The sequence below is a fragment of the Dermacentor albipictus genome, chromosome 1, assembly GCF_038994185.2.
Source record: "Dermacentor albipictus isolate Rhodes 1998 colony chromosome 1, USDA_Dalb.pri_finalv2, whole genome shotgun sequence".
Classification (NCBI taxonomy): Eukaryota; Metazoa; Arthropoda; class Arachnida; order Ixodida; family Ixodidae; genus Dermacentor; species Dermacentor albipictus.
This window is the reverse complement of record NC_091821.1, coordinates 178,069,139-178,083,686: the sequence shown is the minus strand read 5'-3', so window position 1 is coordinate 178,083,686 and position 14,548 is coordinate 178,069,139. Positions and strand designations below refer to the sequence as shown.

The following is a 14,548-nucleotide window of genomic DNA, read 5'->3' as shown; positions in this document are numbered from 1 at the left end:
GATCAGCGGTCCTTCGCACCACTGTCCACGTCTTCGTGGAATCTTGCAGAGAGCTCTGAATCTCACAACAGAGCACATGGATGGAGTTGGTCTGCAGATTTCACCCGCTAAGTCAGCCGCAATTGCGTATCATTCTAGACAACGCGCTCGTCGAACCATGAACCGGCTATACCTCGGAGATACATCGATAGATTGGGTACAGCAACACCGCTACCTGGGCGTAGTTATCGATGATCGCCTATCATGGCGCCCTGCCGTTACTTCTGTGCGACGCAGATCACAGTCCTTACTCAGATATGGGGCCGCCTTGACTGCTAGGAGCGACGGCTGTGACCAGATGACAGCACTACTGGTATATCAATCATCTGTACTTTCCGGCATGACGTATGCCTTGCCAGTGTTGAACGTGCCGCCTAGTTTGATGTCTAAATTGGAACCGGACCATCGTGTTGCCCTCCGGGTCATTCTTGGCTTACCTCGTGAGGCGCAGTGTGTTTCATTACTCACTGAAGCACACCGGCTGCCCCTGAGGTGGCAAGCAGACCAGAGAGGCTTACATCACGTCGAGCGTCTGCATCAAGCATAAGATGGACAAGCACTTATTGACCGGTTGATTCAGCGACCGTTATCTCGCATGGGGAAAGTGGCAGCATTGTTCGTTGCCATTGCTGGCAGTTCAGACGATACTACCTCATTGACGACTCCGAAGGAATACAACAAAAGCCCCTTCCCTATTCATCTTTCGATTCCCGAGAGGGACAAAAAGTCTGAGCAGCCTATTTCGGCACTATTCCAGTTGGCCCAACTGCACTTATTTGAAAAATATGGAGACCATCTTAAAGTATTTACGGACGCATCGGTAAGTAGCGACGCTCAAGGCACTGCAGCAGCTTTCTTCTGCCCTTCGACTGAGATAAGAAGGGTATTTCGAATACCTCATCCCTCCTCATCAACAAGTGCGGAGCTGGCAGCGATTGATGTTGCTCTGAAGTACGTACAAGAAGAAATGAGCACATCGAAGGTCGTCATCTTTACACACTCCCGTGCTGCCCTTAGCAGGCTGTTGATAAAGGATGCCAATAGCTCAGTCCTCTGCAGTATAATAGAATCCGCCGACAAAATTACTTCTCGTGGAGTGTCCCTCACTGCCCAGTGGATACCTTCGCATGTGGATATTGCTGGAAATGAGGAGGCTGATCGTCTCGCTTCAATCTGTTCTCACAATGCGAGTGACTGCCCAGAAATTTCTTGTATGATTGACAACGCCCGCCGATACCCCCTAAAGCAGCACCCAGACCACCGTGTTGTAAACGGCTCGTTCCCTCCTCGTGTTCGTGGTCGTGGCTTACCCCGTAGTGCCAGAGCACTGTTAGTGAAATTAAGAGTTGGACCTCTTTTGGTGCGCGTACGTTTGTATCGTCAAGTACGTGTGGACAGTCCGTCGTGTACGTCCTGTGGCTCCTCTGAGACACTTGAACACCTTATATTAGAATTTCCCGCATTCGTCCCACACCGTGCACTGCTAATCAAGGAATATGGACTGATTGGACTCAGGTGTACGACCCCTGATGATTGCCTGTTTCCAAAAGGGAGTGTTGCTCAACGCGACCACGCCCATAGAGCCTTGCTATGTTTGATGCAGAAAACTGATTTGGCCTCCCGTTTATAGACGTTTTTTCCGTGTTCCTACTTTCTTTTGTCCGTGTCTCTGTCATTTGTTTATTTCGTATTTTCTTTCCTATTTCCTCGTTTCCTATCTTCTCCTCCTCTTCTCTTCTTTTCATTCCCTTCTTCCCTTCTCGGTGGCAGTTGTCAGCTCGCGCTCCCTCCCTGTTTTTGTTTTGTTTTGTATGTTTCCATACCTAATAATAATAATTGGGCTGCGCCTGAGCGGATCAGGTGCGTTTACAATAGCTTCGTTTATATTAACTCGATGCACGTGAGTGGGTCGAGTCAGAAGTCGAATTGACTGAGCCCGACCCAACCACGTTTACGTACATCCTAGCAAGCGGGTTCAACGAACTCGTCTCGGCGCTCTCACGGCCCGAGCCGCTAGCGTTTACACGAACTCGACGACCGGTTTCCGGCCCGACAAGTTGAGTCGGACTGGACTTTATTGGTTTCACGCAAACGTATCTAATGACAAAATGAGAGGCACAGAGGGAGAAAAGCAGTGAAAAGCTACATCGGCGAGTCAGAGGCGTTGCCAAGCCCCATAATGGTTCGGCGACGCTTCTCACCGCTTTAGCTGTGCTTCCTCATTCCTCCTCCCTGGTCCTCTCCTTTCGTAATACCAAATGCGCGCAAATTTTTTTTTGCGTTTCGCTCATTACCCTGAGAATGTACTTTTCCAAAAGTTCAAGCAAACGTACCCGGCAGCGATGTCTTTCAAATTGGACAACAGCACAGAGACGACAAAAGTGAGGGACTTAAACGCTGCGCCCGCCGTGGTGGCTCAGTGACTATGGCGTTCTCCTGTTAAACCGCCAGGTCGAAGGTTCGATTCCTGGATGCGGCGGTCGCATTTTGACAGGAGCGGAATGTCAAAGCGTTCGCGCATTAGGATTTACGTGCATGCTCACGAATGCAAGGTGGTAAAAATTTATTACAAGGCCCTGCTATGGCGTCTGTCGTTGCCCATGTGTTTCTTTGCGTTGTCAATCAATCAATCAATCAATCAATCAATCAATCAATCAATCAATCAATCAATCAATCAATCAATCAATCAATCAATCAATCAATCAATCAATCAATCAATCAATCAACTGGAACGGCTGATAGGATGGACTGGGCTGTGGTGGCGCTTCTTTATATTTATTACAGGTAGATATATTTGTGAACCAGTACCAGCTCACAGTGTCGCAATTCTGAAAAAAAAAAGAACACGCACGTTTCTAACTTGGGGGAAAGGGAATTTTGAAACGTCTACACAAACGAAGTCCACGACCGTTACCATAAACGCTACAGCCCCGCGTTTTCAGTTTCTTTCGACCGCTTACATGGTACTCCCGCATTCTTGAATGGTGGAATTTCGGTCTGTTCCAAACACCCCCAGACAGCGCTTTCATTCACTGCTTAGTCTACTATTCAAAGCATTCAGAGCTTCAAATTGCACAACTTCTTACAGGCCTCAATACTTGGCACAGCCTTCTTACAAAATCTGACCTGCGCTTTTTATTCTTCCGGCACGCATGTTGTCTGCGATCAGCTATCGTAATTTCACGCTATCCGTAAACGACTCCGACAGTTTGACTGAATGTATAAAAGAAAAGGACTTGCGTCGGGCTTTCGTATTCCTTTGTTCTTTTATACCCAACCTTGTGAGTTGCGTCAACGAATGCATGAAATATTCGTGCCGAAGTAAGTTGATGCGTTTGACGTAGCGTAGTAGAAACAGTATAAGAATGGTAGGAAAGTTTGATTCTCGTGACATATATATATATATATATATATATATATATATATATATATATATATATATATATATATATATATATATATATATATATATATATATATATATATATATCAATTATTTTCAAGTCATGAAGTCCTTCATGAACTTCAGCGCTGTCGCCGCACCACCTCGTAGCGCGTACCGGCTTCGTGTCCGGGCTCCATGTCCATGCGCGTGTTTTTTTTCCCGTTTTCTCTCTGCTGCTTCTGTTTCTCATCACTTGAACTGGCTGGCCAAATAGCCTTCCCACAAGAACAGGGAGAAGTAGGCAAAGAAATGTTATCGCATCTGTTATCTAGACCACGAACTTCACCCAAGCTGCCAAGATTGGTCATTTGATGATAGACGAACGCGATGAGATGAGAAGTTGCTGGGCGAAAAAATGGCGTCATTGTCCATTTATCCCTGACGATTGCTGACGAGGAGCTGAGGCCGTGTTGTTGTATATAAAGGAAAACTGTTACTGTGAGCGTTCCTTTAACGTCGTTCTGTCTTCTTGAATTATACAACTGAAGAGAGAAACTTGGTCAATGAACTTTGTCTTACCGTGCAGAACACGAGAGCGCTTCGCTCTAAGCAGTTGTGCGCGTCAAACAAAGCAACTGATTGCGCAGCGTCCGAAGATGTGCCGTTATTGTCGAAGCATTTATGTTGCTGTGCTGTAATTATCATTTGCGGCGCAGCAAAGACCAATGTCAGGAGATGCGTTTTAACGAAGTACGCATAAGAAAAATAGTAGCTGTTGTATTTTTAAGGCGAAAGCCTTAAGTGGCTCGTTGAAATGGCTCATACCCGAAAAAAGCGGTGTCTTGTCCAGTGATGCAAAAATCTCATCATCAGGAATGGCTCAAAGCAAGCAAAGATGCAATGGCTGAATATGAATGAAGAAACGAGAGAAAGAAAGAACGAAGGACGGAAAGAAAGAACGAAAGAAGGAACGAAAGAACGGAAGAAAGAACAAAGATAGAAAGAACGAAATAAATAAATAATAAAGATGGAAAGAAAGAGAGAAGGAAAGAACCTTGAGGCGGTGCATTAGGTGCTCGCCTGTGTCGTTGAGGAGGTCGACCTGCAGCCCCATACGTTTACTTCACACTGTGGCTCGGTGTATTTTGGCAAAAGTCTGACCCCTCCGATCGTATAACTTAATGCATTACCCCGTCTGCAGCAGGCTTTCGCCTTCTCGTGTTACAGTAGCGTACCCGCCGCGGTTGTTTAGTGGCTATGGTGTTGGGCTGCTAAGTACGAGGTCACGGGATCGAATCCTGGCCCCGGCGGCAGCATTTCGATAGGGGCGAAAACACCAGTGTACTTGGATTTAGGCGCACGTTAAAAAAACCCAGGTGGTCTATATTTCCGGAGCTCCCCACTACGGCGTGCCTCATAATCAGGTCGTGGTTTTGGCCCGTAAAACCCCATATTTTAATTTCAGGTGTGTAACATGCTGCCGTCCTTTTTTTCTTTGTAGTCCTCCGAAGAAAGCTCTCGGGAGCCGGCCTTCGTCGCCGCCGCCGTGCTGTCCCGGCTGCGACGGCACATTCGCGCGTTCAAGCGCCCCGAACCTGCTTTGCCCACGCAGCCTGTGTTACAGGCCGCGTGATCTGCCGCGAAGGGTAAGCATGCGCGGGCGAGCCGGGAAGCCTGATGGCTTGATGCGCTCTGGGTTCTTGCGAGCCCAGTCTGGTCCGGTCTTGGAGGTCACATAATCTGCTGAGTCTTGGAGGCACGCGGCACAGCTGAAATGGTAATACGGCTGCACGTAACGATCGACTTGGGACAAGCAAGCACGCTCGGCGCAGCCGGTGCTCCTTATCATACCAACGTTGTGATCCCTCGTGGTCATAAGTGAGATTTGTTCGTGTGGAGCTTTGGGCGCATGATATCACGATTGTTTAGTCAGTAAGCGAATATTTACTAAGAGTTTTACTTTAACTAATATGACAAAGAGCGTTACCTTGTGTAATGGTCTAATGATCCGCCTTTCGGGTGAAACTGCAACTTTAATATTTTTTTTCTCTTTCATATTCGACGATGCTTCACTAGGCAAATAATTGAACAAGGGTCAGTCATACTCCGAGAGAGCAACGTCCGACGCCTTCCGTCACAGGTCGACCATATAAGAACGTTTTAAAAAAGTAATACGCGTCGTGCCGAGAATAGAAGTATCTGCTTCTAAATTACAAGAATGCCTCTCTGTAGACTGAGCCATAACTCTGTGAGCACCAGCGCGCGCACGGATAAGCGAGTGATGCTGGCGAAGCGGGCAATCGATGCCACGCAAAGAGTTTACACTGGAACTGGACGAGACGTGTCATAAAGAATAATTTCTCCACACGTAGCGTACTTATGAGGAAGACTCTGACGATGATCCGTAAAGGAGGAGGAAGTGTGCTGACTAAAGACGGGAGAAAAAACGCGATGACGGCGGCACTTGTATAACGTTTCCGGTAGGTTGCTGAATCCTATTCGACTGAGGTGATCGAGAGCCGCTTTCGGTTTTGGCTTCGGCGCACTCCAAGGCGAATACTTGTTTGGTTAACGGTGCAGTGAACTGGCCCGAGAAGGACACTGATGGTCAACTTTCGCACGCGCTCGGTCGGAATTCAATGTCCGGCACCACGTGAACACACCTCGGCAGACCTCGGAACCACGCTTCAATCAAGGGCGACTTATAACGTATATTTCATTCTGACTTTATTGTAATCTCTTGACGTCAAATTTACGCAACCGCCGACGCAAGCATGGGTGGTGGTCCGTAAGGTTGTTCCTATATCCCAGTCAAACTTTCTCCTAATTTATAGCAGGTGAAGTTTGTTTACTTTCAAAGCACATAGCCTTGCCAACCACGACAGGTTTACTTTGTCTGATTGGCTGACGAGATGCAAGGAGCGTGAAGAAGTGGAGAGGATTTCGGTGAGGCCTAGCTAGCGTAGTGAAAGGAGATAACCGGGTCAGGAGAGTGGTGCCGGCGTCTACGATTGGTCCGCTTCCCCTTGCTTAGCTTGCGGTGGCTCGTCGAGGATCGCGGCGGCGTGCAACACGGCGTTAAAAATGCCGCCAACATGGATGCTCAGTGAAGATTTGACAGAGCGATGTCATACACGTGTCGAAAGGTCTCGGCAATGCTCTACTGCCACGCAAAATGCTTTCTATGCGCAAAGTAATCAATTATCAGCGGCAGCTCCGAGTACGCAGCGCTGGAGAAATCAGTGCAGAACCATCGTCTGTTCCTTTCGGAACGGGGTCGGTCTCCGGTTATTCGAAGAAAAGTTCAATTTTGTTCGTTCTATTACTGCATCCCTACAGCGCGTACACGTCAATTGGCCGTGGTGAGTTTCCGTGGATATGTGATGTCACCTGACAGGCGAACAAAGCGTGGCCCGAAAATATTTTCACCAATCGCGAAAGCCTAATGGTGACAAAGGCGTAGAATCGAAAAAAAAATTGATTTTTTGTTCGTTTGTTTGTTTGTTTGGCCTGCTCATGCACAATCAGTATGTACACGCCATCTTTAGATGAGGAGTCTTCGCGGTTTTCGTGACGTCTCAGGACAGACAGGCAAAATGGGCATATGGCCTCCAGAATTTTCGCCCAATCGCAGAGCGCTAACGAAGGAAATGGAATAGAAACCGATTGTAATAGCTTGACGACATAGCGCCCCAAGAAGCGGGAGCGGCTGGGACTGCGCCCTCTCTTGGAGTGTGGGCCACGTGGGCTGAATGATCAGAGTGCATTTCGAACGCCTTGTTTCGACCAGCTGACTACGCAGTCGCATTTCCTGAGACGCCTCCAAAGAGACCGAAAAGCACCAGCCGAAGTTAACATTAGTCCTATTTTGCACAACACTGAGTTGGGACAATATTTACAACATTTCTTGGCAATATTTCTTTTTTCAATTTCATCCTTGTACTATGCGGGGGTTTTTTTGCTTCTTTAAAATATATGTCGTACATTCAGGTCGCATACTCTCTACATTAATGAAGAGGAATTTGGATCACTCCGTCAATACTCTTGTGCACTGCCGGCAAATCAGGTGGAATTATGCTTTGATAAATGGTATAGTAGAGAAAGTGAGCTCATCGTACACAGTCTCATGCGGGCAGATAACGTGGGCGAATGTAGCAGATGTAACCAGTAGCATAACCTGTATCGTGATAACCAGATAGCACTAAACATGGCACTTGGGACTGCGGATCCCCTTTTGAACCGGCTACTACCATTCATCGTCATAATAATGACTGCATGGGGGAAATATTCGAGGCATACCATAGATGGAAGATAAAAAATTATTAAGAACCAATCCAGGTTTCTATCCATGAACGAGTTCAGTATGTCACCACACCACCATGCGGTACCACCATGCTGTACTGCATGGTACCAGCGGTACCACCGCACTGTAGTGGTACTGGTGGTACCATGCCACCATGCGGTTATTCCCGCTGTGTGAGACTGCACTTTCTTCAAGATCGGCCCGCGGAAATGGCCAGACAGCCACAAGAAATCACGCTTAGTTCCAGAAGAATGCGAATCGCATTAAAAATATTTGTGTATCAGTCACACCTCAATGTAACTATCAGGAAAAGAACAGAATTTTCTCGTAATGATCTTCCCTTCAGCATCCTCCCTTCGGGATCAGGCCTGATCGGACTTTGCAACTTTGTTTTTGACGTCCGGGGTTGGTGCAAGTATGCGGCTGTGGATGATACCACGCTTGCTGTTGTTTTTGTGTCAGTGATTTAGAGCGTAATCTAAGGTGTTCATTTTTTGTTTATTTTTTATATCGTATACTTGTTTGGTTTCTCGCTCCGTGTTCCGAGTGCTCACGCCACTTAATTGTGGATATAAAGATTGCTTGCTGCTAATAATCTCTTAAGCTGCGAGTTAAACTCCGGCCCCGGTCGCTTCTTTATCTCCAGTCTGTCGCTATGCGCTGTGCCTCTGAAGGTGAACTTACATCAACTCACCGAGACGTCATGTCCAGGTACTTCGAATCTGTGACGGTAGCTCCGGTTTTGAGATACGCGCCACCGATATTGTACCGAAACACAGATCGACGTTGCGATCTATTTCCAACGTAGTCGCACACAGCGTAACTTGCAACAAGAGCAACAACGTTTCGGGCACAACGCGGGCGTTGCGCTACCGACGAACGTCAGCTGCTCACGTGAGCCACTTTAAACCTGTACAAACCTGCACAACAATGGGCGTAGGGTAATCGCGCACGTGCACCGCGATAACGAGATGCGTCAGTTCACGTTCACATTTGCGTTTAATGCTCCCGACGTAAGTTATATTTTTGCAAAATACTTGTTACGCTACGATGCTCCCTAGAAGTAAGTGTATGCATTTCGCTGCGTTGAGTTCGTCCTTGCTTATTGAAAACTACTTTCTTGCTTATTTTTGTTAGCTCCTTTCCCCGCAATTTCGCTGAGGAGCGTGACCCTGCAGCATACGTGACCGCTACCACTCGTATCATTAACGAGAGCGTAATCATTGACGCCATAAAATATAAATTTAGGAGATGCAGTAGCTCAAAAGTATGGTCGCCTTTAAATGTGTTGCGCGAAGAAGTGTTTCTTTTGGGGTACTAGCGAAAAATGTCAGAAACAGCTGCATTAAACAGAGTCGCAGCGAAGCGGACAGAGGAGAAGTAAAAAATATCAGTTACTACCTGGTGGGAATTCATATATAAAGAACACCAAAGAGACATCATGGCTGTCTCGAACAGGCTGAGTAACCTGTAGAAAAAAAGGAAGAAGAAAAAGGAAAAAGAAAGAGAAAACTGAATGAACCCATCAGAACTAATACATTTGAATACGTACAGCACAGTCAACTTCAAGTCAGCTTCAAGTTTTCAACTGTTCATTTGGCCTCTTTTCGCTTCCTACTCTAGCTATACGTATAACGACTACGCTATATGACCGGATTCGCGCCCCTGCGTTGGCCCATAATTTCGCTTCTAAATTGTATATGCCGAGTTTGTGTGCAGCTGTTTCTTGGAACAGGACTGAGAGGCGTGTCGAAACGGTAATTTCTTAAAATTCAAGTCGGTGATATCGCCAACCGCAAGTGTGTTGGACATGTCAGGGATCTCAATAAAGTAGAAAACACCAGCAGAAAAGTAACGCTGAAATAAAGCAACTGAGAGGCTCATAAAGACGGTATGCTGCACATGCCAAGGAAAAAGGTGATTTAAAAAACAGGCAGGGGAGTGTCACGTTCGCCTCCATATTTCTGTCCTTAATGACGAAAAAACGTGAAGACACATAGAGGGTGATCATAACTTTGCCAGAGCCACGAAAATGAATGAAAGAAAGAAAGAAATAAAGAAATAAAGAAACGTCGCCGTGTTTCTGTCTCATATATTTAATCTCTCCCCGTAAGAAATCGCCTCGTGGGACATGTCAAAGCTTCACGCTACGAGGCGCAGAGCAGAGATGCGCAACGTTAATTAAAAGCGTCTCCTCCTCATCAGAACGTGAGGGACATCAAACGGCTTCATTTTTCTTCGCCTCTGCCCAGAGGTTCGGCCGCATTTTCTTTTTTTCGACCCAGGTTTCGACGTCACACGGTCCCAGGACCCCCGAGCCTTCCTCCCGACTTCCCGTTCCCTCGTATCGGGAGCGCGTCAACCAGGAGCGATTCCAGCGCCGCCCCCGGCACGCACCACAACACAAACTTCAAATGCCGGGAGCACCAAGGCGGCGGCGCAAAATGTTGGTGATAGGAAATAAAGAGAGAGAGAGAGAAAGAGAGAAAAAGAAACATCGGTAATAAAGAAAGTCAGCGCGCCAAGCGGCCATTCCTCCAGGGGACAGAAACGAATGAGAGTTCAAGGTGTTGCTTTCGGAACACACTGCCCTGTTTCGAGCGGATACCCATGAGCAGCGGTGAGGCTGTGTCGACGGGGAGCTTCGCGCTTAACGAAACAACAAGCCGCAGGCAATGCTCGCTGCGCAGGACTTCGCTCGCAATCGGCCGCTGGCGTCGGGGCGATTCGAATTTCCCGCGCGTGCCGCCTCTTTCGCCGCGCGCGAGTTGATTGGTCGAGCGGCTCCCGGGGCTGAGAAAGAGGCGGAGAGGAAAGGAAGTGGTGGAGGAAGGGGAGAGGGCGCGACGCCACTCTTCTCGCGTTCGCAGGTGAAAGACGTCCGAAGCCGGCGGCCACATGGCACTAGTACTCGACGGCCTCTCTGTGCAGGCGGCGGCCGCAGACCAACGCTCAGCCGCTTCGACCACGGCCAGTTCGCTGGGCGACTATCGTGCGGACAGCTGTGCCCAAAGTGCGCTGGCGTGAAGCGAGAGCGTGGCCCGGTGTGTCACGTCGTTTTGCCGAACGTTTCTGTTGGTGACTGGTCACGAGTGCAGGTACTTCTCTGTCCGGTGCGCGAGCGTGCTTTGTCATCGTGAACCTGCTGTAGTTCCTTGCTTGGAAAAGGTTTCTTCCGGGGAAAAAAAAAAAGCGTAACAGAGGGTTAATCGTACTCTGAACCGCACGCTTCTGCGGTATAAACCGAGCTCTAAATTTTTCGTCGGAGAAACTCTAGCGGCAACGCTTGCGTTCAATGTATGCGCGTGCGTGTGCGCCAATTAGCATTTTACTCCACGCCAGGTGCCGGCAGGTTTAAGTTATTCGCTACCGTCCAGCTTTTGCGCTTAGTTGTAGGATTAAAGAGCCAGGAAGAATAAATACCTAAGCTCAAAGACTGCGAAGAAAGCGCGAAGTGAAGCGAAAGAAGTTCAGATGAGATCATTCTCCACGCGCATTGCTTTTTCCGGAGTGCGGATGCTGTTGCGGATCTGCCCGTTCGCTAGTGTCCGGAGAAGCCACCCTGCAAGTTTCTCCCTCTAGGATTGCCGTGCCCGAACGCCGTACTCCTCACCACAGGAACTGTCAGCGCTTTGCTCTCGCGGACAGACGGTTGCAGCTGCGGCGGACCTACAGAACTGCCAGGTCCGCGTAGTCAACCGCGTTTCTGCCGGCCTGCAGGCGTGCGAGTGAACCGACCCGTACGCAGCGGCTGTGCACTGCTCACATTCCGGGTCGTCACCGTGATGGCACGTTGGTCGGACGCAGCAAGCGCTCCCGAAAGCTACTGCCGGTAAGTGAAATCGCAACACGCTGCGACATGGCGCGACCTCGTGGCTTCCATTTACGGAAGCACGGCTGCCTGTCTTCCGGCCGTCGTTCGCCGCAGCTGTTCGAGACACCGGAGCGGTGTTCTCTGTATGCGGACGCTCGTACGAAGAAACGCTCCCGGAGCACGCGCCCGTGTTTATTGTCACCCAATGTGTATCGACGAGGCCAGCAGTGCCAACACGGGCGGAGTAACCGAAAACGAGAGCGCATCTCAAAATATGCCTCGTTTTGAGATACGCCGTCGTCTTCCCGATTCATGCGCGAGCATCGTGCTTCATGCCCGTAGCCGCGAATCCACAGAGGACATGTCTTGTTGGAGCGTGCGGGTAGTTCACCAGCGTCCGCAATCACATTTATCGACTGAAACTGAAAATATTTTCTTTTCTTACATTTGCCAACGTGTTTAGACAAGATAAATTGCCAAGGCAGGCCAGAAGCACTTCTTTTCTTAAGCAGAATTTTGCTCATTCATTCGTGGTTTCTCTGCTGCAAGTCGTTGTGCGAAGTAAACAATGAACATTTTTTTTATTAAATAAATTCTGTGAGGAGCAAGTACAAAATAATATAAGCAACTCTCTATCGAAAAAAAAAAAGAATGGTACTGTACGCATCTAGATCTGCGAGGACGACCGTACTTTCCCATTGTTTCCAATGCACAGGTATATTGCTCCAGCTGCTTCCTTCTTTTTTTCTTTCTTTTCACAAGGTTAATCCAGATCGAAAATACAGAAACGCTGGATTACACTGGGCGGCAGTATTGAACATTTGCACATGCAGGGATAAGAGAGCTCTGTTCTGCAGAGTTGTCGCCCTTGGGGAAAAAAAGAAATAATTGAGAAAAGCAACCTCAAGGTTTCATGACTCGATGGCTCTTCAGCCGCTGGTTCGTGTAATAGGACCGAAATTGTGCTTCCATGGCTTAGCCTACGCAGCCACAGAATGGACTAACGAATCGCACACGAAGTAAATCACTTGTTCTGGCTTGCGTACAAGACCGGTATAATACACGGCGGCCGCCTTGTGATGCACTCGCTACGTGCCGGTTTGCGAAACATGAACCTGACAACGAATGACCGTGATATGCTGTTGCAGTGCATAACGAATCTGTTGCTCCGTCACTTTTACTGGCAGTCATTACCGTGTGTCAATTTCCAGTTTGTTTCGAGCGCTTCGCACTGTAGTGACGCATCCACCGCTCCTTATCACGACCTTTAATCTATCGTAATACGCCAGAAGAGGGGGTCCTTTGTTGTTTTTCTTGTCCGCTTATCGATTAGCTGTTATCAGGCTTCGCTTTGAGCGCTTTCTCTGCTCCGCCAAGCCGAAACCACGAAAAAACAAGGATGCGAGTTGGGCGTTATCTCTGTTTGTAACGACGTGTGGCGGTTGCGCCGTGGTGGCTCCGTGCATGCTTCCAGAAAATGCACCCCCAGCTGGTACAGCCACCCAGGGCTTCTCGGAGCCAGCTGGAGAAGAGTCGTCAAGCCGCTGCAGCAATATACGTGATGAACGATTTAGAATTAGGGTGCCGAGACAAGCACCCTCACCATCAGCGGTTGCGCTTTCATTGTGCCACCCTTGTATCGCATGAGGATGAATACTCTTTAACTATGTCCTATACAGTACAAGTGCTTCCGTAGGAAATGGAAGAAAGAGAGGATGGTTAACCATGTTACTCGCGTTTTACTAACCTGAAATGGCAGAGAGGAAAGGCGAGGGAAAAGTGTTCGGAAGTGACTCACACGCAAATGCGAGAGCACATCGTTGCGCGTTGAGGGGCGTTCGCACGGCCACAGTTTCCTGGGAACTCAAGCAGGGCTCTGTAGTGTAGCTTTTGTGTGGATGACGCTAGAGGCGCAGGGTCCCAATATCTTGTGTTCCGAGAGCGGGCTGTTGTTCAATCAGCTTAGGTTAGCATTAAGGTTATGTCTTTTGTCGTCAAAGGAAGGGCAGTGACAGAGGATATATTCGACGGTCTAATCACAATCACAAACATTGCACAAGGTATCGCCAGCTATGGTGATTAAATAAAATTTAAGCCTATGTGATCGCGACGCCGAAACCTTCAAGACATAAGAGACGACTAGTTGTTTCATAAGAGTGAAGCGTTCGCTGCTTCATGGAAAGGGAAACGAAGGGCCAAACGCCTCAGCGTCAACAAAACTATACACCTGGCTTGAAAGTCTGAAAAGCGGTGCGTTGTCGCCAAATATGCAATGTGAATCGCGATTGGAGACCTGTCTCTATGCTTGCTTCGCAAGGCACTTCGCCACAATGTGCCGACATGTTCGCCGTAATGGGCTCACTTTAACGCCCTACTATTCTTCAGGGGCAGATTTTAATGATGTATATATATATATATATATATATATATATATATATATATATATATATATATATATATATATATATATATATATATATATATATATCGAGCGCATACCTTACGAAAGAGGAGAGGACAAGAAGTCTGCGGAATGCGTGCAAAAGGCGATCGTGCAGGAGTACCCTTACGGGCATCTGTGGTTACGCTTTTCGCGTGAATGTAACGTCAATTGACACGTTTTTATATAAAAATAATTGTCCCATTTTGAAATCACAGTTCGGCTCTCTCGCACTCTGTGGCAGTCCGCTACCATTGCGCTTCTCAGTATGATGTCAACCAGGTGAATGTGCAGGCTCAATATCGAAGCCGGTCGTAGATGAGCTTGACCTGACCGAATCGCTGCGGTCTGGTCCCGACCTTAAGTTACTACCCTGTTTGACTTCACTCCGACTCTTTAGCGAAGTGAGCAGTTTGCATGGAGTCAAGACGAAGAAGCTGGGGTTTGGTACGACGCTGTCGCAACCACGTAAACCCTCCTTTAAGTTTCGCAAAATGTGTGATGACGAGTCATTTACTGACCGTGTGATTACAATAGTCACTGTTCACCGTTCACAAGCTTGTGATG

At 48.0% G+C, this 14,548-nt stretch overlaps 2 protein-coding genes across 6 annotated transcripts in view; one reads left to right on the top strand and one right to left on the bottom strand.

Annotated features, from left to right (window-relative positions):
* LOC139052731 (guanidinobutyrase-like) overlaps window positions 1-14,548 on the bottom strand; it is a 95,702-nt gene that overhangs the window by 74,565 nt on the left and 6,589 nt on the right. For 2 of the 3 annotated variants that reach the window (XM_070529789.1, XM_070529783.1), the window contains exon 2: window positions 9,129-9,195. In XM_070529789.1, the coding sequence (XP_070385890.1) occupies window positions 9,129-9,170 (42 nt within the window). In that variant the 5' untranslated portion in view covers window positions 9,171-9,195. Of the gene's footprint in view, window positions 1-9,128; window positions 9,196-14,548 lie in introns of those variants that run through there. The other variant, XM_070529796.1, reaches the window with a different exon arrangement.
* The window catches only part of LOC139052724 (sodium-dependent noradrenaline transporter-like), a 165,559-nt gene continuing 161,543 nt past the window's right edge, over window positions 10,533-14,548 (top strand). The window contains exon 1 of one of the 3 annotated variants that reach the window (XM_070529781.1): window positions 10,533-11,559. The gene's annotated coding sequence lies outside the window, so the exon portion shown is untranslated. The remainder of the gene's footprint in view (window positions 11,560-14,548) is intronic. The other 2 variants (XM_070529766.1, XM_070529768.1) reach the window with 2 other exon arrangements.